The 26,261-nt window shown below is 35.6% G+C and overlaps 1 protein-coding gene across 4 annotated transcripts in view; it reads right to left on the bottom strand.

Annotated features, from left to right (window-relative positions):
* The window catches only part of SLC44A5 (solute carrier family 44 member 5), a 356,753-nt gene that overhangs the window by 29,041 nt on the left and 301,451 nt on the right, over positions 1 to 26,261 (bottom strand). For all 4 annotated transcript variants that reach the window (XM_082355240.1, XM_082355241.1, XM_082355239.1 and 1 more), the window contains 11 exons: positions 24,878 to 25,006; positions 23,993 to 24,053; positions 20,768 to 20,891; positions 19,208 to 19,291; positions 16,158 to 16,270; positions 8,187 to 8,318; positions 4,562 to 4,661; positions 2,447 to 2,539; positions 1,828 to 1,915; positions 1,062 to 1,324; positions 445 to 539 (listed from right to left, as the gene is read on the bottom strand). In XM_082355240.1, the coding sequence (XP_082211366.1) occupies positions 445 to 539; positions 1,062 to 1,324; positions 1,828 to 1,915; positions 2,447 to 2,539; positions 4,562 to 4,661; positions 8,187 to 8,318; positions 16,158 to 16,270; positions 19,208 to 19,291; positions 20,768 to 20,891; positions 23,993 to 24,053; positions 24,878 to 25,006 (1,282 nt within the window). The remainder of the gene's footprint in view (positions 1 to 444; positions 540 to 1,061; positions 1,325 to 1,827; positions 1,916 to 2,446; positions 2,540 to 4,561; positions 4,662 to 8,186; positions 8,319 to 16,157; positions 16,271 to 19,207; positions 19,292 to 20,767; positions 20,892 to 23,992; positions 24,054 to 24,877; positions 25,007 to 26,261) is intronic.

The raw sequence follows: 26,261 nt of genomic DNA, 5'->3' as shown, positions 1-26,261 counted from the left end.
AGAGTTTATGTGTTTGTAAACTGTATGTGTCATGTATGAAGATTTACGCCGATGGCCACATTTATATTTTAAGCCTGACCTGTCCTGAGCTCTAGACTTGGAACTGCCTGACATCTCCACCGTGCTTCTCAATATTAACACGTCAAAAACACAGTTTTAAATCTCTTCTTTGAAATTTCATTCTACTGGTTTCCATATCTTAGTAAATAGCATCACACACTTTTACTCTATTTTACCACTGCTCCTCTCCCCACCCCCCACCATATTCCATCCCTCAACAAGTCCTATTGGCTTTTCCTTCCAAACATCTGCCCAATCTGACCACATCCATCCTTATTACTGTGTCCAAGTTACAGTCATTATGTCCCCCGCAACCCCCTGACCCAATCTATTCTATTCACAGAAGTCAGGAAGTCTGAGAAAAGATGAATTCTGGAATCTTACCTTTAAGACGTTTGTCCAAGTATTCTAGGATTAATCTAAACATTTGAACTACTGCAAGAATTAAAGATCCAAATGCTAGGGATCCTGTGTGATATCTGGGCAAAGATAAAATGAGAATAAAAGTTAAAATATTTTTACTATTAACTAAAAGGATGTTAGTTAATTTTTATTGGTAAAAGCGATCTGCAGAAGGATTGATAGGAAAGAGCTTCTTATACTCTCTTATTCAGATTGACAAAGGTCTCCATAGAGGATTTTAAACCATATACATCCGTTTTGTACTCCATCTACAGAAATGATACCAATAGCCTGTCATCTTATGATGATTTTATGTTTGAGCTGAGCAATGAAGAAACACAAACAAGTTAGTCCTTGATCTTTAATTTGGTGCCCTCCCCTACTTCTTCTCTCCAGTAACCTTTTAGAAGGATATTGGCCTGGGTAGGGATTATAAAACTGTGGCTATAAAACCAGACAAAGCCAGTGGACATCTATGAATCTTGAATTATACCTTTGACCTCAAGTACTTTGGCACTTGAATTATAAGCACAAGATTGAGTTATAAGCACACTAAACATAACTGGGAAGATAGGTGGAGGTTTCAGTGTGAAACTTACCTTATGGCTCGTCCAAATGCAGTAAAAAGTGGATATGGTGGGATGTCATCAGGTTTTTTCAAGGCCCAGTAATAAGAAGCAAAGGCACCAGCAAGGGCACACTGACCCAATGCAATGACAAAATTTATAAGCCAGAGAAAGATAAATAGATTGAATATCTGGAAGGTAGTGATATATTGATGGTACAGGCTCTTTCCACCATAGAAAGCAAAATGACACTGAGCCCCAGGGCAAGCTTTGGCAATTTCAGTTGTATTAAAAATCTGCACTCAGGAAAAAAAAAAACAAAACACAAATAATATAATATTAAGTGCTATTCCAAGATAATACCTTCCTTGCCTTCTCTTGTGTGGCCCCCAATTGCATATCTTGCTTTGTTCCTATTAGCTTCTGCTGTTATTTCTATTTTCTATAACATCACTTTATACAATTCTTTAATGAGCTCTGGAAAGTACCTCATTTTTCCATCGTATGTTCATCAGTCTGCCTCCACTATAATTTCACATTTATTAGTGTTGTTGTTGACTGTGCCTGCTTCTTAGGTGTATGACAGGACAAGTGAGCTCAGGAAATAGCAGTGCTTTCTCTATATTCTGCCTACCGTTTTCAGTGCTCTCCTGCTAACACCTGACCCACCCTCCCCTTCTCTACAGTGATCCTCATCAATGCACATGGTCTCTATTTCAGGATGATTCCTACCACTACTGCTAGATGAAATACAGTAGAGTTCTGTATTGAAATAAATAAAAGAGTTTCTTTTACTTACCTCTGGATTACAGGTTTTATTTTCATGTTTACATTGCCCCTCTGGGGCTGTGACTTTGTATATAGGTACCCCTGATGTAGCCAAGTAACTGAGTGAACTCTATTAAGGATAAATTATTTGCTGGTAGATTGAAAGTAAATGGACAAGAAAGTAATGCAAATAACTCGAAAGTCCACTGAAAGATTAATTTGAAAAAACTAATCTTTTAATAATTCATTCATTTTCAGACCCAGAGTAATATAACGTGGGTCAGCTGCACTGAGTGGCCCCTTAAAAACAGTGAAATATAAAAAGAGATTTTTTTTACGTATTGCAAAGGAGGAGTACCACATGTGAAGACAAAATAAAACAAAATGTACCATGTGACCTATCTGAGGGGAAATTCAATTGGTACACTGAAGCATTTTTAGAGCTTAGCAATCATAATCTCCATCATCATCATCACCATCATCATCATCATCATCATCATCATCACCATCATCATCATCATCATCATCATCATCTCAATTATATCTTTAGGATGTTCCTAGTCTTTCCCGGATGGAAACAGACACAAACTCCTAGCTCCTGAATAGTAGTGTGTACCTGAGGTTTGAAGGGGTCAATTACCGAAGGATACACTGCTATCACAGCCCAGTAGGAAATGCAGATTGAGAGGAAAATGAAAGTTAAAACTGGATAAATTAAGGTAGTAGGGATGTATCCAATGGCTCTAAAATAAAACAAATAGTTGAAACTGAAAATGATCCAGTTATAATTTCTCAATTAAAATTTTATCTGTTAGAACTAGAAATAAGCCTTTGACTGAATTCATTCTAAGAACAGTGGTAATAACCATCAGCTCTTTTTTGCTGGTGTATACTTAGTAGGTTTTAAAATTTTATTTATTCATGTTTAGCAAGTTAGAGGCATTCTTCCAATGCTCATGTTTGATTCCTGCCAAAAGTTCCCTAAACCTTCTCCTCTTTGGTTATTTCTATCTGACGCATAAATATTTGATGCATTATAATCATGGTATTTCTCCCTTTTCCTTAGACTTTTAAAATTAGAGAGGACCTTGAAGATCATCTGATCAAATGTGAGAATCCATCCCTAATTTAAGCATCTCTTCTGAACTATCTTCAAAACATGTTCATTAGTCTCTGGTGATCTCATTGAGTGAAAGGAACTTACTTTTATATGACACAGCTTATTCTATTTTCTTAACAACCAAACTATTAGAAAGTTCTTCCTTATCTGCCTGCATGTAATTCACATCCACTACCTTCTGGAGAAGAAATGACCACCTTTTCCATACAGCAACCCTTCAAGTAACTCATTATTCTTTTATTCTCCAGGGTAGTAATTCTTTTGATATTTCCTCCTAAGATATGGTTTCTAAAATATTCATATCCTAGTTGCCCTATAATCTTTTCAGCATATGATACTGAATTAACCCTATGCTGTTTGATATAGCCACTGAGAACTATGATGGAACTATTTCCACTCTTAATGCATTGACACATTTTAGATTCATTTTTGTATTTGTTACCTTCTCCACCTCACTATTTGGGCTATGCTATTCTCTCTTTTCCCCAGACACTGCTGTTGAGTGAATTATTGGGCATCCCTATGTTTACCCTGTATTCTCAAGCCCATTTATTCCAGCTCTTATTTTCCCTTGAAAAAAATTATTAACCAGTCACAGTAGTAATTGCCCTTTAACATACACACACACACATTTAGAGGCATAGCAGTGGGATAAATGAATTGTACAATATCATATTATTTAAGAAATAACCCAGCAAATCAGTAGTTTTCAGTGGCTAATGATAGGGCTTCAGTTATTGTGGGAAGGAGAGAGTTTAATTTAACAAACTGCTTGTTAACTATTTCAAACACTGGCTTTAGGTGGCACTATTATTATTATAGATGATGATTTTGTTAAAACAATCCTTAAAGACTATTTAAAATAATTTTGTCCTTGGTCATTAACACCTCAGTTTCCATCGTTCTAAACAGAGAACATGTTACTTTGTAGTAACCCTTTCCTTGCTGTTTCCATGCATTATTCAAAAGTTTTAAGTATTATCCTCAAGTGACCTTTTGGAATAGTTTAGAAACTGTAAGTGTTATTACCTCACAACATGAATTTTATGAAAAATTGTGTTTATTCTGTAGCATTTTAAAATACAAATGGCTCTGGGTATAAAATGTTCCTGAATTGAGAGCTGTAGATACAAAACGTATAGTCTGGTAGTGCTAGGACCAATTATTCTGTCTACTGGCAAATTTTGTTACTTATACAAAACTAGCAAGAGCACATAATTGACTTTATAGAGTTATGGTGATTTAAAGTTCTGCAAATGATCTCAACCATTAATATTAACATATGACTCAGTATGGGAATAATATAACATAACTAACTTTTATATAGCACTTTCTCACTTACTTTCACATAAGTTATCCTCCTAACATATATTTGGTGTTAAAAAAAAAAAGTGCTAGTGCATAGAATACACGGGTTTTAGCTTTATTTTACCCTATGATAATTGAGGTTTGGGGATTTTGAAAGATTTGTTAGCATGAAGTTTTTAATATGTGGCAGAGTCTGAACTTGAACAAGTCTTCTTGAATGGAAGGCAGATTTAACAAGCCATCTTAAAGGGAAAATAGTCTGGGGCATCTACAAATAAGCAGTGACCAATATGACTGATTGATATACAGTATATGACTTTCTCCATCAAGGCCTTACTTGCTCCCCTCCTTCAGCAGGGCAATGGAGATGCGGATTCGGTCCCTGAGGAAGATCAGCATGAGGATGATGAACACTTCAAGGATGCAGAGTATTATCACTTTAAACAGGGAAAAAAAAAAAAAAAAATAGTGTACGATGCAAATCAATCCAAAAAGCAAACTTTCTCTGCAAAAGTTAGGACTGATCTTCATGATTATTTCTGCCAATTCTGACACTTCATAATTTAAGCAGTGCTACCTCTCCAAAAATGCCAGTTTTAGAAATTCGCTTTCAAAACCTCCCAGAAACGCTTAAAAAAATCTAGATTAAAACTTTTAGCTGGAGTTTAAACAACTCAGTTGGACAGGCTTCATTTTATCTATGGAAACATTTCACACCATTGGTAGAAATGAGAAAACAGGCATGGAAGGAAGGAAGGGCTGCTTTAGGCAACTCTATTTTAGATGTTTTCACTTTCACTCCTTTGAGTAAGAGAATCATTACAGAAGAAAAATTCTGGGCTGCCTCCCCACTCACAATGCCTCTTAATTAATTGATCTTGCTGATGGACGGGGTGGGTTCTGAGATGCCACATTTTAAGTTTCACACTCCACCTATCACGGCTGCCACTGATGAAATCAGAGTGTAAACCCAACCCAAGTTGTGTCATAAAAGTCTCAGAATTAGAATTAAGGGAATCTAGTTCAGTTTTGAATTGAAGTTTATAAACCTCTTGAACTAAGAGTTACACACATTTAATAAACTGTGTAAAACCCATCTTTATGTGAAGTAAGAGAACCTGCAAAGAAAGAATAAAATGTATATGTGTAAAGAAAGAGAGCAAGTGGAGGAAATCTTGGCTCCTTTTTGGATTTTTGTTTTCTGGATCCACATACACCTGAAAGTCCAGCTGCTTTTCTGCTACTTTGAGTTTGGTGAGACACTTCTATATTCTTAGAATAAATACCCCTGCCTTGCCTCCAGCTTGTTCCTTTGTTTCTTTTTACTTAAAGCCAAACAGTCCTAATTACTATATTTCCTCAATTCTAAGACATGCCTTCAATTTAGTAATATCCTTTTAGGAAAAGTAAAGAAATCCTTTATTAAATGTCTATTCATTGATTATAAAATGCATCCTGACCTCAGAGATGTTAAAAAGTGAAAAGGTGTGGATCCTAAATTAAGGAAATATAGTACTGCTAATAACAAAATCTGAAATTATAAAAGAAACTTACTGGAAAGTTAAATAATTCCTACCCATGAAAGAATCCGTTCTAACATTCTTGCTAGATAGTTATTCCGCTCATGTCTGAACACTTCCAGTGATAGGGCACTCATTATTTCATTCTATTGTTATAACACTGAGATTCGGATGATAAATCACACTTCAGTTAGTATCTCCAAGTAAGTAGAGATCAGTTAACCCAGAGATGTGGGAGGATCTTAGTAACGTATCATCTCGCTACTACATCTTCTTTTAGTTAAACGATGTATTTATGTTTTTATGCAAATGTGATTCTCTTAAAACTAAACTGAGTCCAAAATTGTGGAGTATAGCCATATTAACCTAAAATCATTATCTTCTTTGGACAAACTTAAGAATATGAAATATATCAGTCACTTTATGTTCTGATATTGCATTGAAAAAGAACATTGCATATTAAATTTGTACCTTTACAAAATTACATATTTTAAATGGTTATATTAGAGAAATTTAACTGTCTTTTGAATTTATATATTATATTCCCTCCTTTTGTTTGAGCAAGAGCAAACAATAGAAACATATTTTTAAGCCCCTATAGAGAAGCTGGTATAAATCTAACTTTACCAAGGAGGCTGGGATAATTAATAGAAATGAGAATAGAACCATCTCCTAACACAATCCCAGACTCATAAAAATTATAATTTTTGCATGTATAACTGCATATTTTTAGTGTTTCTGTCAATTAGTATAATTTCATACGTACACCCTTGTCTCTGGTGCCTAGGATTTCATCAAACACAGAGCAAGTAATCAATTAATGTCTGCTAAATGCGTTGTGAAAGCTAACACTCATTTGAGGAAAGATAAGTATTGCTAGACTTGAAAATAAAAGCAAGCTCTGTTTTTTCCTCAAAGTACCTCTCAGCTTTTCCAATGGCAGATTCTGATCATCTCAATGATTTTTGTGTTGAAGGTCCTTAAGAGACAGCAGCGGGATGACCATAGAACCTGTAACTAAGATCCATCTGAGAGTAAAACTAGAGGTTTCAATACATAATGGATGAGATTTGTCATCTTTAGAAATGACAGATAACAGTAACTGGACTGCTGAGGAGATATGGAATCACTCAAATTCAGAAAAAGTAATGAGGATGTAAGTTCTAAGACGCCTGATTTTTATAGTTAAAAAAAATGGCTATCAGTGAAGTTCTTCTGAAACATATTTGAAAAAATAATGTGTTATGTGAAGGGAATTAGCTGCATGGGGGCTAGAAATGGGAACCGAAAGAGCAAGAATTTGGCATTTTGATCTAGCACTATCCAAGGAACAGAGAAAAACTGAATTTGGCAGACAAAGGAATCTGTTGGGGGCTTCTGTGCAGCAGGGCTAGGTCATCAGGATTGGCATGAGCCTGAAGAAAACATCTCTCAAGACTATCCAAGGGTCTCTGCTAAAAATCTTTCCCATTAGTAATCTTATTCCCCATATGCCTTGACCCCAGGAAAGCACTGTCCTAGGTGGGATATATGTCTGTATTCTGGTCACAGAGAGAGTACCCTAATAGTTTTAACGAATAAAAAGGCAGTCTGGTGGCATGTTCTGAGCCTGTCCCTGATGACTTTTGGGTGAAGTGGCAAAATTAAGTTTTCAGATTTACGGTGATGGGATCCATGCCGGAATCATGATCCTCTCCAAGATACTGCCCCCCTCTTAGGCTACCTCTGGGCTTCTTACCAGGCATCCTCAAACTTGTCTTCCCTGGCTCTCTAACTTCAACAATATATGAAGATGAAATATTTCTAAAGCACCATGTAATTATAAATCATCTTTAAAATCTTGAATAAATAACATGAATCTCTGTAAAGTGCAAGGAATAGTATAATAAAACCATTCTAGAAATATAGGATTAAAGCCATCTCTGAAATCATGTAGCTTTTTAAAATTTTGTTAATATTACCCTTAACTAACTGAATCTAAATAAACATTTTAAAATGTAAATTTCTTTTCAGTTACTTATTATTCCAATTCTATAATAAGTTGTTTAAAAATCCTGCTATGAAAAATTTGTTGTTTCTTATTTTTCTTTTTCCTTTTTCTATTTTTAAAAACAAGTTTGAAAAATCAAGCATTTTTTTCCTTTTAAAATACCTTTCTTGGATATCAGATTAATGGCTATAAACGTCTATATCCAACCCATTTTAAGTTGAAGGCAAATAGCTTGAGATCATTGTAAAGTAACATTTTCCTAGATTATATAATAAATTCCCCTCAATGACTTTTCCATTTATTGTAGCTAGTATTATTATAGACACACTTACTTTAATGACATTAGCAATAAGTATATTTAACAAGTTATACCAACCCAAATTTTCCTTTACACAAAAAGATGCTTTCTTGTTATTACAATTTTAACAAACAAGTTTTTAAAATCCACTCACTAAATGCGAACCATGTTTGTTTCAGTTGAAAGTACATGCTTATATCAGTCTGAATCCCGATGTGATATACAGTTAAGTGAGAATCTGGCTGTCCCTGAAGACTGCTGTATTCCCGGTAACAGTGCCATATTCCTTGAAAAGGAGAGAAAAGTAGACTAATATAAAATGTTATTTTCTGAAATATAAGCTATACACTTATAACACATATCTACATGAAATTGATCAGCATGGTCATTTTTACAAAGGCAAGATTCATATTTCACATTAAATATTTTATGTGCATCTAATAGTCTAAATGTGCTATTGTATTCAATATAAATGTTTTCAGTATTTGTCTGGATGACTGTGGCAACATCTGGCTTTAAATGACCTTTTAACTAGAAACAACCTTAATGTCCATCAATAGCGACTGGTTAAAAAAATTATGGTATATTTGTACAGTAGAACACTGCATTTCCATATAAAGAGGAGAAAGTGTAGTGTTAGTGAATGATCACTAGATGTTTTGTTAAGTGGAAAAAAGAAAAGTACAAGATGATATAAAAATATGCTATAATTCATATAAGAAGTAAGAACTATATATATTTTCTTATACACACATAAAGTATCTCTGGGAGGATACATAGAAATACAATATTTTTTGCTTCCAGGGCGGGAAACTTGGTGACTAAGGAATAGAATGAGAAGGAAAATTTTCACTGTATAAACTTTTTATCTTTTAACATATAATCTATTTAAAAAGCAAATTTTAAAAATTATTTAAGTTGAAAAAAGCCCTTGTGAAATCTTTTTGATGGTGAAGGAATGTCTTGATGGAACTATCTAAAAGCATATTCTTATCAAAGATTGTGTCCAGGCAAGGCAAACGTGGACTTACTGTATTTTCCCCAAGACTCTGTGTTTCAAACTGTATATGACTTTTCACATGGTCTAGATAAAGTGGGAGTAAAAAACAGAGTTAAGAGCCCTATTTATTTTAATGACCCATGGGTCTGGATTAGGTCCATTGGATATGTTCTAGCAATAATGAGGAAAATAGCTTTTAAAACCTCTAACTGTAAACTAACTGGTTTTTTTCCTAGATACAAGGTGAGAGGGTATGGCCCATGGAAAGACAAAAAACTAAATTAGAAAGGACAGTTGTTTCTCAAAGAAATATAAGATAAATCCCTTCCTTTTAGGCACTGCTTTCCCTGTGAATTTTAAAAAATTGCTTTAAAAATGCTTTATGGAATATTTGATACATACAAAATTATATGTAATGCAGATGTTGGTGTTAAAGCATAAAGTAAAATAAACACATATGAATGCATCACCCATCTTAAGATTTTATCATGCTAATTTTGCTCTAATTACACAAAATAAAAATTTTTCTTCTACCTGAGAGTTTCATCCTGTCATACCTACTGCCTCTCCCTGCCAAAGAACAATTATTCTGAATCCTGTACTTATTATTCTCTTATTTGAGCAGAAAGATATGTTGAAATATCTCCTTAAGGGGTATTTATATCCCATATTTATTATTTATTGATTTATTATTAATTCTTATAGTTCTCTGACTTTTGAGGCTATTTTTAGATGCATACATGTTTAGAATTAGTATATCTTTTTAGTAAATTGTATCCTTTATATCCCTAGCAATGTTTTTCATTCCAAAATCTATTTTGTCTGATATTATTATGGCTACTGCAGCTTTCTTTTGGTTAATGATTGCTAGTATATTTTTATCTATCCCTTCACTTTGAAACTTCCAGTTTCCTTATGTTTTGTGCAACTTATGTAAATAGCACAGCTCCAATTTGTATATTTATATCTTAATCTGACCTGACAATCTCTGTATTCTAAATGATGAGCTTAATAAATTTATATTTAATGTATTGCTATATTTATTTTTCAACCTTCTTACTTTTTGCTTTTCCTGTTCCACTTTGTATCTGTACTTCTTTTCTTCCAATTCTTGTCCTTTAAAATTTGATCAGTTTTTGTTCGTTTACTTATATTCTATTTTTCCCCTCTACTGGTTCAGAGATGTCTTCTCTGTTTTTAGAATAAATTACCCTTGAAAATTGACTATGTGTACTTACTAACCAAGTCTAAAGTCAACACAAGGAAATACAAGAAACTTAGATTACTCAATAATCACCCCAGGCTGATTATTCCTCTGTATTTTATTTATGTACAGTTAGACCTCAAAAAATTGGATATTATCATTATTTTATACAAAGGTTGTTAAGCTCTACCTATACATTTACCAATTCATTTTCTTTGCTCATCATTCTTTCATGCATCTCATACATTTTTGTGGAATCATTTTCCTTCTTGAAGTAGGCATTCCTTTAGTATATGTCTATTTGTAAACTCTGGTTTTTACTTATCTTAAAATATCTTTATGTTACTCTTATTCTTGAAAGATAGTTTTGCTGGGTGTACAGCTGTAGGTTGACTGTTATTTTTTCTTAGCTCTTTGAAGGTATTATTCTAGTTCTTTTGTTGCTGTCAAAAAGTCTGCTTCAGGGACTTCCCTGGTGGCGCAGTGGTTAAGAATCCGCCTGCCAATGAAGGGGACACGGGTTTGATCCCTGGTCTGGGAAGATCCCACATGCCACGGAGCAACTAAGCCCATGCACCACAACTACTGAGCCTGCGCTCTAGAGCCTGCGAGCCACAACTACTGAGCCCACGTGCCACAACTACTGAAGCCTGCGCACCTAGAGCCCATGCTTCAAAACAAGAGAAACCACCGCAATGAGAAGCCTGCGCACTGCAATAAAGAGTAGCCCGCGTTCGACGCAACTAGAGAAAGCCCACACACAGCAACGAAGACTCAATGCAGCCAAAAATAAAAATAAATAAAAAATTTTATAATTAAAAAAAAAAAGTCTGCTTCAGCCTAATTGTTCCTTTGTATATGATCTGTCTTTTCTCTCCAGTTGTTTTAAAAATCTTTTGTCTTGGGCTTCTTGGTGGCGCAGTGGTTAAGAATCTGCCTGCCAATGCAGGGGACACGGGTTCGAGCCGTGGTCTGGGAAGATCCCACATGCCACGGAGCAACTAAGCCCATGAGCCACAACTACTGAGCCTGCGCGTCTGGAGCCTGTGCTCCGCAACGGGAGAGGCCGCGACAGTAAGAGGCCCGCGCACCGCAATGAAGAGTGGCCCCCGCTCACCGCAACTGGAGAAAGCCCTTGCACAGAAACGAAGACCCAACACAGCCAAAAAAAAAAAATCTTTTGTCTTTGGTCTTCTGAAGTTTCACAACAATTTCTTTCTTTTACATCATTAATTTCTTGCTCTCTAATGGGTCATTCCGAACAGTATACAAGCATGTTGTTCTTTCTCACATCTTAAAGAATAAAACAAAAGATATTCTACTTTTGACACTCTTCCCCCAATCCACTGCCCAATTACTCCCCACTGCAATAAAACTCTCCCAAATAGCCATCTATATTGTCTATCTGCAGTTCCTCTCCTCCCATCCTCTTTCAATCCACTCTAACCAGACTTTTCTTTCTCATTATTCTACCAAAACTGCCCTCATCAGATTACCAATGATCTCATCACATTTCTAAATCCAAGGCCTAGTCTCAGTTTCTCAATTCTCATCTTTCTTGACCTATCAGCCCCATATGACATGGTTTATCACTCCCTCCGCTTTTGTTGTTGTTTGTTGTTGTTGCTACTTTTTAACTTGGCTTCTATAACATCACCTGCTTTTAGTTTTTTAAAAAACCTGTTTTTCCTCAGTTGTCTTTGCTGGTCCCTTCTCTTCTCCCTGACCTATTAATGTTGGAGGACCTCTGAGCTCAGTCTTTGGTCCACATCTCTACGTATACCTATTTTTTGGGGTAATCTCAGCCAGTCTCATGGCTCTAGTGCTGCTGACTCCTAACTATATTTCTTTAGGCTAACTCTCTCTTTCTAACTCCAGACTGTATATTCAACTGCCTACTTGACATCTCCACTTTAATGCCTAATAAACATCTCAAACTCAACATGTTCAAAATTATACTTCTGATCAATCCCTTTTCTAAACCAAAAGGTTTAGAACCTTGCTCCACTCAAACCTTCCCTATCTCAGTTGATGTCAACTCCATCTCTCCAGTTGCTTGGATTAAAACCTTAGAAGTCATTCTTGACTCCTCACACTCTCTTTTGAACTGCATTCAATCCATCAGGAAATTCGGTTGGTTCTACATTAAAAACCTATATGCCCATCCTTATTGCTACCACCTTGGTCTGAGCTTCCCTCATTTGGCACATGAATTACTGCAGTAACCTATTCACTGATCTCATTGCTTCTTCTCTTGCCTCACTATGGTCTCTTCTCAACACAGGGACTAAAGCTGTCATCATTTCATATCCCTTCTCTACTCAAAACCCTACCTTGCCTCCCCATTTCACTCAGAGTAAAAAGCAAGATCTTACAATAATCTATAAGTCTCTGGCCCTCCATAAATTCTATGACCTCATCTCCTATTCTCCCCTTTACTCAGTACACTCATCCACACAAGCATTCTAGCCATTTCTTCAACACGCTCCCACCTTCAGGACTTTGCGCTAGCTGTACTCACTGTCTGGAACTTTTCCTTTATCTCCAATGGCTAACTCCATTGCCTCCTTCAAGTGTTTTCTCAGACCTCTTCTCAAAAAGGCCTACCCTACTAATACTGCAATTTGCTCTCCTTGCCCTACCGTGATACTCTCAATCCCCCTTTATCTATTCTACTTTTTCTTTTTTTCATGGCAAGAATCACCTTCTAATAGAAAATTTGCTTAGGCTATAAGTATCAGGAAAGTTAGAACGTTTGTCTTTTTGTTTACTGTTCTTTCTCAAGAGCCTAGAATAGTGCCTGTTACACAGCAGCTGCTCAACTAATATTTGTTGACTGAACAAATAAAAGAAAGTACAACTAGATATGGGTGTCACTTCCCTTACTCTCCTTGGTATAATTAGAGTTTCCTGTATCTTTGAATTTATATCTTTCATCAGTTCTAGAAAATTCTCAGCCAATACCTTTCAAATATGTTGATATATTTTAGGCCCTTCTCAATCTATTCTCTATCTCTCTTAACCACACAATCATATTTTGTCCTCTTGTCACATTCTGCTGTATTCTGAGTAATTATTTCAGAGGTTCATCTTTCAGTTCATTAATTCTCTATTTTACTATTTAACTTATCAATTTAATTTTTAATCTAACACAGTATTGCTTTGTTTTGAAAAGTTCTATTTGGTTCATCTCCATGTATGCCTGGATATTTTTGATGATTTCTTTTTTTTTTAATTGTATTTTTAATTCTTAAACATTTTATACATGATTATCTCATGTTCTGTATCAATCCATATCTGAATTCTTGGAGGCCTCAATCTGATGTTTATAGTTTCTTTTGTTTTTTTTTTAATATAAATTTATTTATCTTATATATGTTTTTTGGCTGCGTTGGATTTATTTATCTTATATATGTTTTTTGGCTGCGTTGGGTCTTCATTGCTGTGCACAGGTTTTCTCTAGTTGTGGTGAGAGGGGACTACTCTTCGTTGTGGTGCACGGGCTTCTCATTGCAGTGGCTTCTCTTGTTGCAGAGCATGGGCTCTAGGCGCACAGGCTTCAGTAGTTGTGGCTTGTGGACTCTAGAGCACAGGCTTACTAGTTGTGGCGCACAGGCTTAGTTGCTCCGCAGCATGTGGGATCTTCCCAGACCAAGGCTCGAACCTGTGTCGTAGATTCTTAACCACTGCACCACCAGGGAAGCCCTCTTTTGTTTCTTGCAAAAGACCATTTCCTTGCATGTTTGGCAATCTTTGATTGCAACTGATAGTTTGTTCATTTTAATCTGTGGAAACCTGGTGATCTGAATTGAAGGTGCTTTCATCTAGAGGGGATTTATATTTGTTTCTGTTGGCAACAAAAGGGTACTACCAAACTGGGGTCACTTTATAAGTTTTCCAGGATCCCAGACCTACTCCAGGAGTTTCAGGTCTGACCCTCTACTCTTCTGCTGGCTCTAAGTGTCCTGATTGTAGCCCTGGTATGGTCCGCCCATAATTTCATATGTGCTTCCTGCTCAGTTCCCCACATTTTAGTTTGTGGGTTTAAAATGGTTTTCCTTTTGGGTAGATTTCCTTTACTTCTGGTAAGCTCATCAAAAAAATACATTACATAAAACAATACAATACTATTTTATGCCATTATTTCATAGCAAGAGGACCCTTCAGGTTATTAATTCCTCCATACTGGTGGATGTGAAAATCTCAGCAGTGTTTTCCAATTTATTTTTCCATTGCTTTCTCACTCCTGTCCTAGTGTTTGTTTGTTTGTTTTTAAAAGTATGTTCCCTGGGCTTCAAGTCCTCTTTCCTCAATAATATTCCTGCATAATAACAAAATAATAGGTACCATTTACTGAACAATTACTATGTGTTAGGCAGCTCTCTAAGTACTTTATATACATTATTTATTAACACTCACAGATTCCTATTATACAGTTGAGGAAACTATGAATTAGAGACACTATGTACTTGCAGAGAATCACACAATTAATATGTGATGATTCTAGAACTGTGCCTTTTACAAACTCCAAATACATATTTGTAACCATGGTGTTATATGGCCTCCCCTATATATCTCTTAATTTGTTCTGGTCAATGAGAATTGTTCATATGCTCAACCTCTAAGATGGCAAAGGAAAGGGGATATTTTGAGCTCCAAGGAGGAAAACAAAAAACGACTTTTAGACAAAAAGCTTTCTTGGGAGTTTCAGATTAGAGGACAGCAATTCTTGCATTCCTCTACCAGACTGACCCACCTCTTCACCGGCAGCTGCACAGGAAGAGCAGATAAGGAATAATACCTGGAAAGACGTGAACAATTGTCTAGAAACTTAATGAGGATAACGAGCAGGATAATAACAATACCCCAAGACATGCTGAGTGTTTGCTGTATTCCAGGGACTGTTCTAAGATCTTTATATTCATTGTCTCATTTTACACTCACAGTCTTGTGAGATGGAGATACCATTATTGTGCTGATGTTATGGATAAGGAAACTGAGGCTTATAATCATTAAAATTTTCCAAAATCTCCCAGTTACATTATGGAGCTGGGATTGGAACCCAAGTTAGCTACAGATTTTGCGGATTCTGCTGGTTTCTAATACTGACATGTTTAAAGCTCTTCTTTGAGTGACAAAAATAGGAAATTGTTATTTTTGGTATCTGTGACCATAAAATCTCATTGTCAATCTAAATGGTGTTGTAGCAGAAATCATTCTTTTGGATAGAAACCTCTCAAACATTCATATATTGGCCCATACATTTATTAGAAGACTGAGAAGAAGCTGCCATAAGTGCTATACTGTTCGTTAGGAGAGACTTTAATTCCTTTTTTAGTGTTTGTATTTTACCTGTACTGCATTTGGCAGGATTGAGTTAATAATTAGAGTTCAACCTTGAAATAAAGTAACTCTCCATCCAATGTGTGATTCAGAATACTTGCCTCTAGAGGGTGATGCCTCATTATGGAGTACTGGCCAATTATTAAAATGTGTGACAGTACCTGGATTAAAAGTTCAAGTTGAAAGAGGAAAACAGATCAATCACACTTCTGTAACAATGCAGACCTGGCCTTTGATCAGATAGAAAAGTTAAAGGGTTCAAAGAAATTGTCTGAAATATTTTTCATTAACTTAAAAGGGATTCTTTTCACCTCCTTCTTAATACCCATGAGGCATGAGACCAAAGGCTGGTAGAGAAAAAGAGTAGAACTTTCTGATAGCACTTTTTTTTTTCCAAGATAAAGAAGAAATAATAGAGACAATATATGCAAAATTAAATAATTTTTCTCAATTTAACAACTTTTGGAGGGGAATAATTAAACTCACTGCAAGGAAAATGCTTTCTGGTGATTGATAATGGGGACTGAAAAGAAAAAGATTATTTTGATATTTGGTGATTTTAAGAGGGTAATACCTACCATAAGCTATAATCCCAATCACACCAAAGGTGAAGAGCCAGAAGAGGAAGCCAGCCGTGAACCGCAGGAGTATCACAAACATCCAACTGAGGAGCATGGCAATAGTCAGGCCACTGGAGGAAAAAATGCACAGCAAACACAGTGGGCCAGTGTGCTAAACATAGCAGAATGAGCACAGCAAGACAACACTTTTTTCTATTCAAAATGATTCTTGATTATTTTACCTGGCTATAGAAACATTTATAATGTTAAAAAGTATAAATAATTTTTGCTGTTAAGATTTTCATGTGAAAGAGTAGGACCATCAGGGACTTTACACATGAATCAATTTTGTGCCTAGGTAAACTGAAGTTCAGTATCAATAGTTGTTCCAGGAAAAACCACAGTTCCTATCTGCCACAGTCCTATTTTTTTCCTTCACACTTACCCACCAAGGATAAAAAGCATGGATAAAGCATATCCATGAGGAAATTGTGCTGTTCTTGTTCTATCTACCTGGTGACTAATGAAAACCTTATGTAATGTAACACTCTAGCGGTAAGGGAACAATCTTAGGGCAGAAAGACAAGCAAAATAACTGCCCCACACAGTTCCTGAATCCATGATTTTGCAGTTATTATCATTCTGGTCTAATTATCTCTAATCGTTTGTGATGTCTAACCTCACTAGACATTTATTTCAGGTTCCCAGTGATCTGTGGGCCATTATTTGGAGCCGTGATAAGGCTCCTGTGTCTCCTGGGCCATGCAACTTTATCAACCAATCAACAGCACGAATATTTTCCTTCTGTTTTAATTTCTTACTGGGGTTTGATTGAGCTACTAGAGGTACTTCTTCACCCCCGCCATATATCCAGGTTAAAGTCATATTGGATTCTTCTAGGTAATTTCATCAAAGAGAACTCACTAAGATTGGAAATTTGGCTGATGCTTCTATTAAGAACTGACACCACTGGTGATATCTGCAAGTTTCCAAACAGACAGAGCCTGGCACATTTATTGAGTTTATTGTCTTCAAATATTATCTTTAAAAAGAAAATATTAATAATACTGTCACTGGATAGATGACAGCATGTATCAGAGTGCCCCCTCAGCTCACAGTCTTGCAGAGCCTGTGCTTTTAACTTCAGAAGCCATTCCCTTTTAAAAATCACAGATACTTTAATGCTGAAATATTCAACATAGTTGAAGAATTATTCTGTGGCATAGTCCAAGGGGGTTATTAAAAAAGGTCGGGGGGGGGAAGAAAAGAAATATAGCTCTTTACTGTTGTGTGGTTTTTTTTTTGTTTTTTTTTTTTCTGTTGTGTGTTTTTAATTGCCGCATAAAAATTCTAACTGAATAAACTAAGTCCCAGCATGTCAGTCTTTTGCTTTATATGTATAAAATAGATGAGAACAGAAGAGTTGAAAATAAAGGGAGGTGTAGTTTATGTTCTAGCAGTTCTAGGTGTTTAGTCCCTGGGTAGAGAGTATTTCAGTGTGTGTGTTGGGAGTGAGGAGGGCAGGAGAATCTATCATAATTTACACTTTTTTCAGGTAAGAGTGGGAAAGCCAAAACAAAGGAAACACATAGAAATTATCTAGTGATATTTGGGTCTGACAATAGGGGCACCAGTTTCCTGTCAAGTATAGACTACAATCTCTGCTATGGAGATATATCCTGAAATACACACTGAAAATAATTACTGTAATTGTGTAAGACAAAGCATCAAAATGAGTAAAATCTGATAAAACTACCTAGTTTTATAGCTCCAAAAACTACTCACTAGTATTTTACACACAGTGCAATTTTGACTTTATTAAGCACCTTATAGTTAAATATGTCTATCTTGTTCCCCTAGTATTTTTATAACTGTTCCACATTTTCTATGCATCTCTATGGTCCAAGAACCATACCAGGAGTTAGGAAAATAAAGATGAGTTAGACATAGTTACCATGGTAAAGAGTTCATAGTTTATCAGAGGGAAAGAGTCAGGTAAATAAAACACAAGACGGTGGTGCTATATGGAAGACAGGTATGTGTGTTTATATATAGGTATGTACACACGTACACACACACACACACACACACACACACACACACAATGACTATGAGGAACACAGAGGGGCAAGTAATTTACTATAGCTGGGGAAGTCAAGAAAGACATCATAGATGACACAAAAGCTGATTTTAAATAATGAGATGGGGTTGCCCAGGACACAAGGAAGGATATGCTAGGAAAGAGAACAGAATGTGCAAAAACATGGGGGTTTGACAGTCCGGGGACGGGCATGCTATTTGATGTGTTTAGAACATAGGGTTAATCCAGAAACATGGATGGAGATAAATCTGGGAAACTAAGTTGGGCCAGATTGTAAGGGGCTTTGTAAGTATCTGAAGAAGTTTTCACTTTATTCTTTGATCACCAGAGAATCATAGATGCTTTTAGGGTACTTAGGGTACAAGAAGGTGACACAAGAGCCAGATAGTAATGACAGCCTTAGGCATATCAAAACATGTACCTGCTCCAGAAGAGTGACTACATTTTCCTTTATGTTTCAGAAATGCAAATCTTATGTCTGGAAATTTAAAATCTCCTCCTCCCTTCAAATGTCTTTTTCAGCTTCTCTTAAGTACAGTGACTTTGATGCTGATGATAAGAAACATTATGTGGAAGGGCTGTGTTAAAAAATAAGACTAATCCTTTGGAGGTCAAGGGGAGGACAAATGAGTACCAGAGAAATAACACTGCATCCACTGTATCGTGTGATGAAAAGCAAACATACCACAGATATGGCCCCGCGTGACTTGAAGTATATGTTTATAAGAGGACTTTTACTAGTGATTTAATAAAATTAAATTTACATTCTTATAACTTTCTGCTACCAGTGGGCAGATTTCCAAATATCTTTGCCTCATCTTCACTCTGTCTGAAAAAGAAAGTGGCAGGAACTGAAATCCAAGTCAACCTTTTATTCATGACTATGAATGGGGAATTTGAAGAAAGAAATTTTACAAAGATAAAATCAGATTGGGGCTGGAGAAGAAACACCTAAGCTTTCACTTACATGAGAATCCAATACCACGTTGTTGCATAGTCTTCAAACACTTTCACTCCAATTGCCCTTGCATCAAGGACTTTATTGATACCACTGAATTCAAAGAAGGAAAAAAAATCAATTATTTTTTGACTACCACTAAACAGAAATGTTCTTGTTATGATAAAAGGGATTTGGAAGCTGCAGTTCTAAGCATATTTTTAGAAACCATTTATCACTAGTGACTCATTTCCTAGCCACAACAATACATGAGGTGCCACTTTGGTAAACCTGCAAAGGTAGCCAGCTATAGCTGCACGCAGACGGAACATGGCTTCCAAGAGCGATAATCAGACCCCTCTCCAACACATGCAACACACCCTCAGTGTTGCAGGAGCCTCACTATAAGGCATGAATTTAGATGGTAAGATCAGCTTTTAACTTATAAAATCCATAGAGCCAATATAAAATCCATAGAGCCAAGAATGAATATGATATTTAATTCCCCTTCTTAATCTTCTGACAGCTCTGTAGCAGGAAGGCACAAAGAGGCACATACAGAAAAGCGCACCAATCGTTAGCATCCAGTTTGATGAATTATCAAAGTGAACATACTTAGTAACTACAGCGTAGTCATTCCTTTCCCCCATGTGCCCCAATTACAACACCTCCCCCTTCCCCTAAAGTTAACCGTAATCCTGACTTTTGTGATAATAATTTCCTAGTTTTCTTTTTAGTTGTACCATTTATATATGCATCATAGGGTAATTTAATTTAGTTGTGCTTACTTCAAAATTTTTCATCAATGGAATTGTACTATTACTTTATGATTTCTTTCACATAGCTTTGTATTTGTGAAATTCATCCATGTTGCTATCATATTCTAAACACACAGGAACTGCACTGTCCTACTCGGACTGCTAAAATCTTTTGAGACAGAACAATAAATTTTTTACAATGCCTTTATTTTTTTACTTCAAATTCAACAACTAAGCTATGAAATGGTACTCTGTGTGTTTATATTTGTGCACATACAAGTCTGTGTGCACCCAGGGAATTGTATTTCCCAATAACGTGGAACACCATGATGTATACAGCCAAGGGAAACAGAAAATTCACTTCCCTGTAGTTAGTCCATAGAAATTCGACACTGTACTGACAGAGCAGCATCATGGTTGTTTCACCTTTCTTAAGGCCCCCTTCCCTTTAAAATATCTAGCAGTTTTATTACTTCAGTCATTTTTTTAAAATGGTGCTTTAAAAAAGCATGGGTTTTTAAAATTATGCTTATTCAAAAGTAAATTATACTTAGGTCTTGCAATCTGTTTCCTGATGTCTCATTTCTATACCTGTTGATAATGAAAGACTTAACCATTTTGAAAAACATACTTGTTCTTTCAAATTCATTCTGCTTTCTCTTTTACTTGGCTTTCTTAATGAACACATACCGAGTTCTCTAATCCACAGTGACATGGATATTTCAGAATAATACATAATTCTTCCTCCATAACCCTTAACTTAATGGAAGTTTTAGTTTGGGGACAATAATGGGATGCATCAAAATTGAAAATGGGAGTGTAAACAACATACTTTGCAGCTGCCCTGAGTTCTACAGCATTTCTTGTCTTTCCACTTCCATCTTCAAACACTGTCTTATTTCCTACTGTTAAAGTGCCATTTTTAGTAGAAAAGTCAGGGAAACATCTCTGGAGATCTGTAAAAATAAATTAAAATTATGATAATCACTTTCCTCCTTCATGATGTCCTCCCTTTCTTAAGCCTTCTGTTATTTATAATCAAATTCTTACTAGACAATGTATAAATTGCTGAATATAGATAATTGCCCATTACTTGATAATCAGACTTTCTGATGATTCTAAGACTGACATGGAAAGCAAATACGATCATAATCTGAAGCTAGATTTAAACTTGCTGATTATTTTATACATGGTATATTCATCAAGTAGCCATAAGAAGGACACACAGCACAGGTTTTATAAGAGTAATACTGATAACCTCTCACTCGTGGTAAACACATTTTAATAAAAAGGCTATATTTACTTGAATGATTGGATGAATTTATTTTGTTATTTTACAAAATTCTTAGATACTCCTTGAATGAAACCTTGAAAACCAGAGTTTAGTGAACACTTCCTTGGGAAATAAGAATCAGCTCAAATTTTAGGTTACTAAGACAATTGAATTTTTATTTACAAAGTCTGAATAATTTGTCTCTCTTCCAGCTCATTTACAAGTTTTTTTTAAGAGGGGCTGGAAATGGGAATTCTAAAGCTATCAAAAATGGCCCACACTTTGAAAACTAGCATTTCTGATAAGAGTTAATTTACCATTCAATCTTCTATGTGCTTATTTTTAATTATACAGAATCCTTGCCTCTTTACAAATCTTTATTACTAAAAATGTTTTAAAACCCCAATTTTAAATGAAGAGGGAGGAGCAATCAGAAATAGATAATTTTTATATTTTTTCTTACAAGAAGTATCACAGACTTGCATGGGTTCGTATGGAGTGTAAACCTGAAAATATGAAAGCAGCTGAAATAGAGAAAGAAGAAATATGTCTTTGTAAAGCTTTTCCTGACTTTCCTGGCTTAAAATGGTCTGATCTACCTACCTTCATCTTCCGTAGCATTTACAATCGGGGTGACTGCTTCAGTGCCCTCTCTCTCTCCTGCTCTTCCCTGGCAAATCTGACATAGTAGCCTCTACCAGATGCTTCCATTCTCTCTCAATCCAAACCGTATTTCTGTCTCCACCTCTCCATGCAAATTAGCCTCCCAGTGATCCCAGTGACCTCCTAGTTGCCAAAACCTCCAAATCTTTTTCAGTCTTCATCCTGCTTGAACCCATTACCTAGCACAGTGCTTGGTACATAGTGGAACTCAGTAAGTATCTGCTGTTGAATGAATTAACTTTCTGTTGAATGAGTCTTTGACATGGGAGACAACCCCTGCCTTTTAAAACTCTCTTCCCTTGGTTTACAGGCCCAGGTTCTCTCCTGCCTTCCCTTCTTCCTTTCTGTGTACTCTTTCTCTTTCTGCCCCTTCAACATGACTGTTCCCACATACAGAACCCCCGAAACTTGTTCTACGTATTATATCTGGGCAATAACTCATCTAGTCCGTTAGCTTTAATTACTAAATATGCTCATTATATGTTTGGAAAGTAGAGAAAATTTTATGAAAGAAGATACAAAACTGTACATAGTTTTACCACCCACAGTGAACTATATTAACCTTTTGGTGCATTTCCTACAGTCTTTCTTCTATAAGAATTTTTTTTTGAGAGTTATAATTATACAGTACATGAGAGGTTGTCCCTTGTTTCTTTCTTTTAATATTACTTATTTCCATTTATAAAATCTTTAATGAGTGAATTTTATTAGCTGCATACTATTGTTTCAAGTACTATACTTAATCCTCTATTGGGGGGATACAAGTGATTTCAATATTTATCTTAATGTTTCCTTCACTAGACTGTGAAGGACTGTGCCTTATTCATTTTTGTATCCCCAATGTACATTTCATATTGTGTCATTTAACCAAACTATACTTATAAGGGCAGGATTATATGTTATACTTTTATACCTATTACATCTTCAGTGACTAATGATTCATTTTTACCATTTTGCGTAAAAATTTGTAACATTCTTCTTGACTACAGACACTTGTTGCCCAGGACTTCCTGGTTAAATGCAGTTGCTTGCCAGGTCTACATCTTTGCTGCAGGGTTTTAATGATCCAGAGAAGAGTGATGGGAGCATGTAAGACATTATGTTTGATGGTAGCTACTTCAATGGTAACTGACTTTCTACTCAAACTGATGACTGTTGTCTTTCTTCCATTTTAAAAGAAATATGTACTCATTGTGGAAAAACAGAGATATAGAAAAAAGAAGAAAGAAGAGAGAAAATGGCCATAGTTTTGCCACCTCCAAAACAATCACTTAATATTTTGGCATATTTCTTTCCAATCTTTTTCTTTGAATAGTTTTTTTTCGTTGTTGTTTATTTTAATTTATACAGGCTTGTCATAATGCATATAGTATTTTTCATTTTATGTAACATTGTAACGTATACACAATACTTATGTAAAAATTATAAATATTTCATTTAATGAATACATCATAATTTATTTAAGCATTTCCTTGCTCTTGGATATTACAGTATTTCCTTTTAATTTTCTTTGTCTTTTCTTTTTTTTGGGGGGGTGCTTTTTGGCATAACACTGTGATGGACATCTTTATGTAAAGTTTTTTCTCTGTTGTTAGAATTATAGCCTTAAGAAAGGAAAATGAGTGATTATTTCATTTTCTTCTAAACAGTTAAATAAAGTTTATAAATTTTAAAGAAATAAAATGTTGATGCATTCAGGAGACATACAAATATTTCAACTTTCAAATTATAAATACAAGTATATGCCCCACCCTCACTCCCCAGGCAATTTCTCAACAAACTTTTTGGCTGAATTCAGGGGTGGATGTGTTAGAGTGTGTCTGTGCTTATGTGTGTTCATAGAGCACCAAAGAATCAATCTGAATGGGCTTTTAAAAATCAATTTTCAAACTTTTTTGTGTGTGTTTAAGCAGCCAAACCTAAAACCTCACCAAGCTCCAGTGGAACATCCCCAGCTGGAGCCAGAAGAATGGGCTTTATTCTTCCTAATTAACTCTGGGACCCTCGGCCAGTCATAGGACCATTCCCGGCCTCAGTTTTGTCAACTGTGAAATAAGGGAATTGAATTAAATAACTTCTTGGTAGATTCTGTGTTTCTAAGGTAAAATAATAGCCACTTACAAGGTTTGCTTGGAAAAATCGCTGTTGGACAATCATCATCCAGTAAAACTTGTGTGAGAGTCTAAAATTGAAGGAAGGGTATGTTAACATTTTAAAGATGATGTGATGACAAGTTTTACTCTTAATATAAAAATTGTGTCATTTAAAAATTCAATTCCCTAATAATCTCCTTATCCCAAATTACACCCCTAATAAGAGTAATTGTAAGATTATCACACACACATACTTGTTTGACAAACACTCTTAAATATCCTAACTGTAATTCAATTGAATCAACAATAATAAAGTCAGACCTGCTGAAACCAAGGCATGTCTTTGAAGGTGTGTATCTTCATCTTAGTTATATCCTTAGTCTCTAATCCTTTAATATTTTTCTGGAAAAATGGCATCTTCTCTAATTTAGAAGCCATTACTACTAATTAACACAATAAGGCTTTAGAAATCCCTTATAAATCTTAAATCTAATGTTTGGGGACTTTTAAAATGAGTAATTATCAAACCAGGTTTGGAAATAAAGTTCTTATTATTAAGTAGCCATGGAGCTTTATCACCACATTAATGAAATGGTGACTGCAAATGACATTTAGCTCTTAGCTCTGGACAGCAAAAAATCCAAGAAGAGAATTTGCTGGTGTCAGGTAATAGTTGATGCTAACTTACCAGACCTAACAGTCTTGTATAACACCCCAAGTCTACAAAATGATATGGCATAAATTGTGTGTGTGTGTGTTTGTATGTACATGTGCATTTGTGTTTTAATGAAATGGTACCGTTAGTAATCACGTCCAAGAAGATTTTGGAGCTTGATCCATTACAAATGCTCGTGTTACACTTGCGATTGAAACAAGGTAAATTCTTTCTAGTTTTAAGCTTAAACACACATACCTTTGCAGGCTTAAGATGAGCAGACTTGCAGAACTGGCTGTAGTATGTCCAGTAGTTTCTGTCTTTTCTGTACCTAAATTGTATTTCCATGTAGGTTAAAAATCTTTCTGGGCACTTGGAGACACAGATCTGTGAAATAAAGAAACACAATGGTGGGAATTGAATTGAGTTGAACAAACCAAGGAATTATCTACAAGGTTAAACTTCTAAATTACCCACCACTATAAAAAAGCAAAGCACCATTTTCCATCTAAGAAACTTAAATCAATTCTCTAAACTTACTGTAAAAAATAAAATTTCATGTACTAGTATTCAACCTCTACTCCTTGCCCTTTGATGCTGATGTTCTGTTAAAACAATAAGATGCTGTACAATGACAAACTTACTTTTACCTTCTGATTTGACATAATTGTAGATCTACACGCAGCTGTGAAAGATAATAGATTCCACATACCTTTCACCCAGTTTTGGCCAACAGTAATAACTTGCATAACTATAGTACAATATCACAATCAGGAAACTGATATTGTTACAATCCAATAACCTTATTCAGTTTCCACCAGTTTTACATGCATTCATTTGTGTGTGTGTGTGTGTGTGCAGTTCTATGCAATTTTATAATTTGTAGATTTGTGTGACATCTTCCATAGGACAGTGATGAACTTTTAATATTTTTTTATGATTTTCTGAATTAGTAGATAAGAGCTTAATGCAAGATTAATTTTACCTGTGTAGTTTATACATTTTCAGGGTTAGAATCTTGCTTTCTTTCCTTTACGTGAATACAATGGTAATTTAAAACGCTCCAAACATTGATAACTTATGCCACTAATAACTATCAGTGCCAATGAATTCTCAGAACATAATTGGAGGTTTTATTACCATAAGAAACTAACAAAATTAGGGCTATTTGTGGCAATCAATCATTATTATTGTCTTTCAGCAGCACCAGTCAGACATGGGCAGAGAGGTCACTGATGCAATTATCTTACATTAATGAACTTTGGGGGCCTATTAATGCCAAACCAGATGGCCGTGCTAGTCCACAGAGCCACCGTGGAGTGACTGCAATCCAATTAGTAACTCCACAGAGAGAAAGAATCAGGGAAGATGCACTCTGTTGGCTTTGCTTTTGTTTGTAATAAAAAACCAAAGATCATAGGAAGCCATGAGAGTTGTAGTCAATCCTTGAACATTCCCTTCCTCCACCTTCAGTTCCTCCTTACAAAAGCCTTCTCAGCTCTGACTTGCTCCATCTCCCTACTGTACTTTGGTAATTATTCTCACTGACCAGATTCTAACTCAACCCCCACTGGTAGTTAGGTAAAAACACGGCTGCTGAGGCGACATCTCTTTCCCCTTTTATGGGTCATGTCTCTGCTAC

This window comes from Balaenoptera borealis (assembly GCF_965194805.1).
Source record: "Balaenoptera borealis genome assembly, chromosome: 1".
NCBI lineage: Eukaryota > Metazoa > Chordata > Mammalia > Artiodactyla > Balaenopteridae > Balaenoptera > Balaenoptera borealis.
The sequence above is the reverse complement of the archived record's forward strand: the minus strand, read 5'-3'. Positions and strand labels throughout refer to the sequence as shown.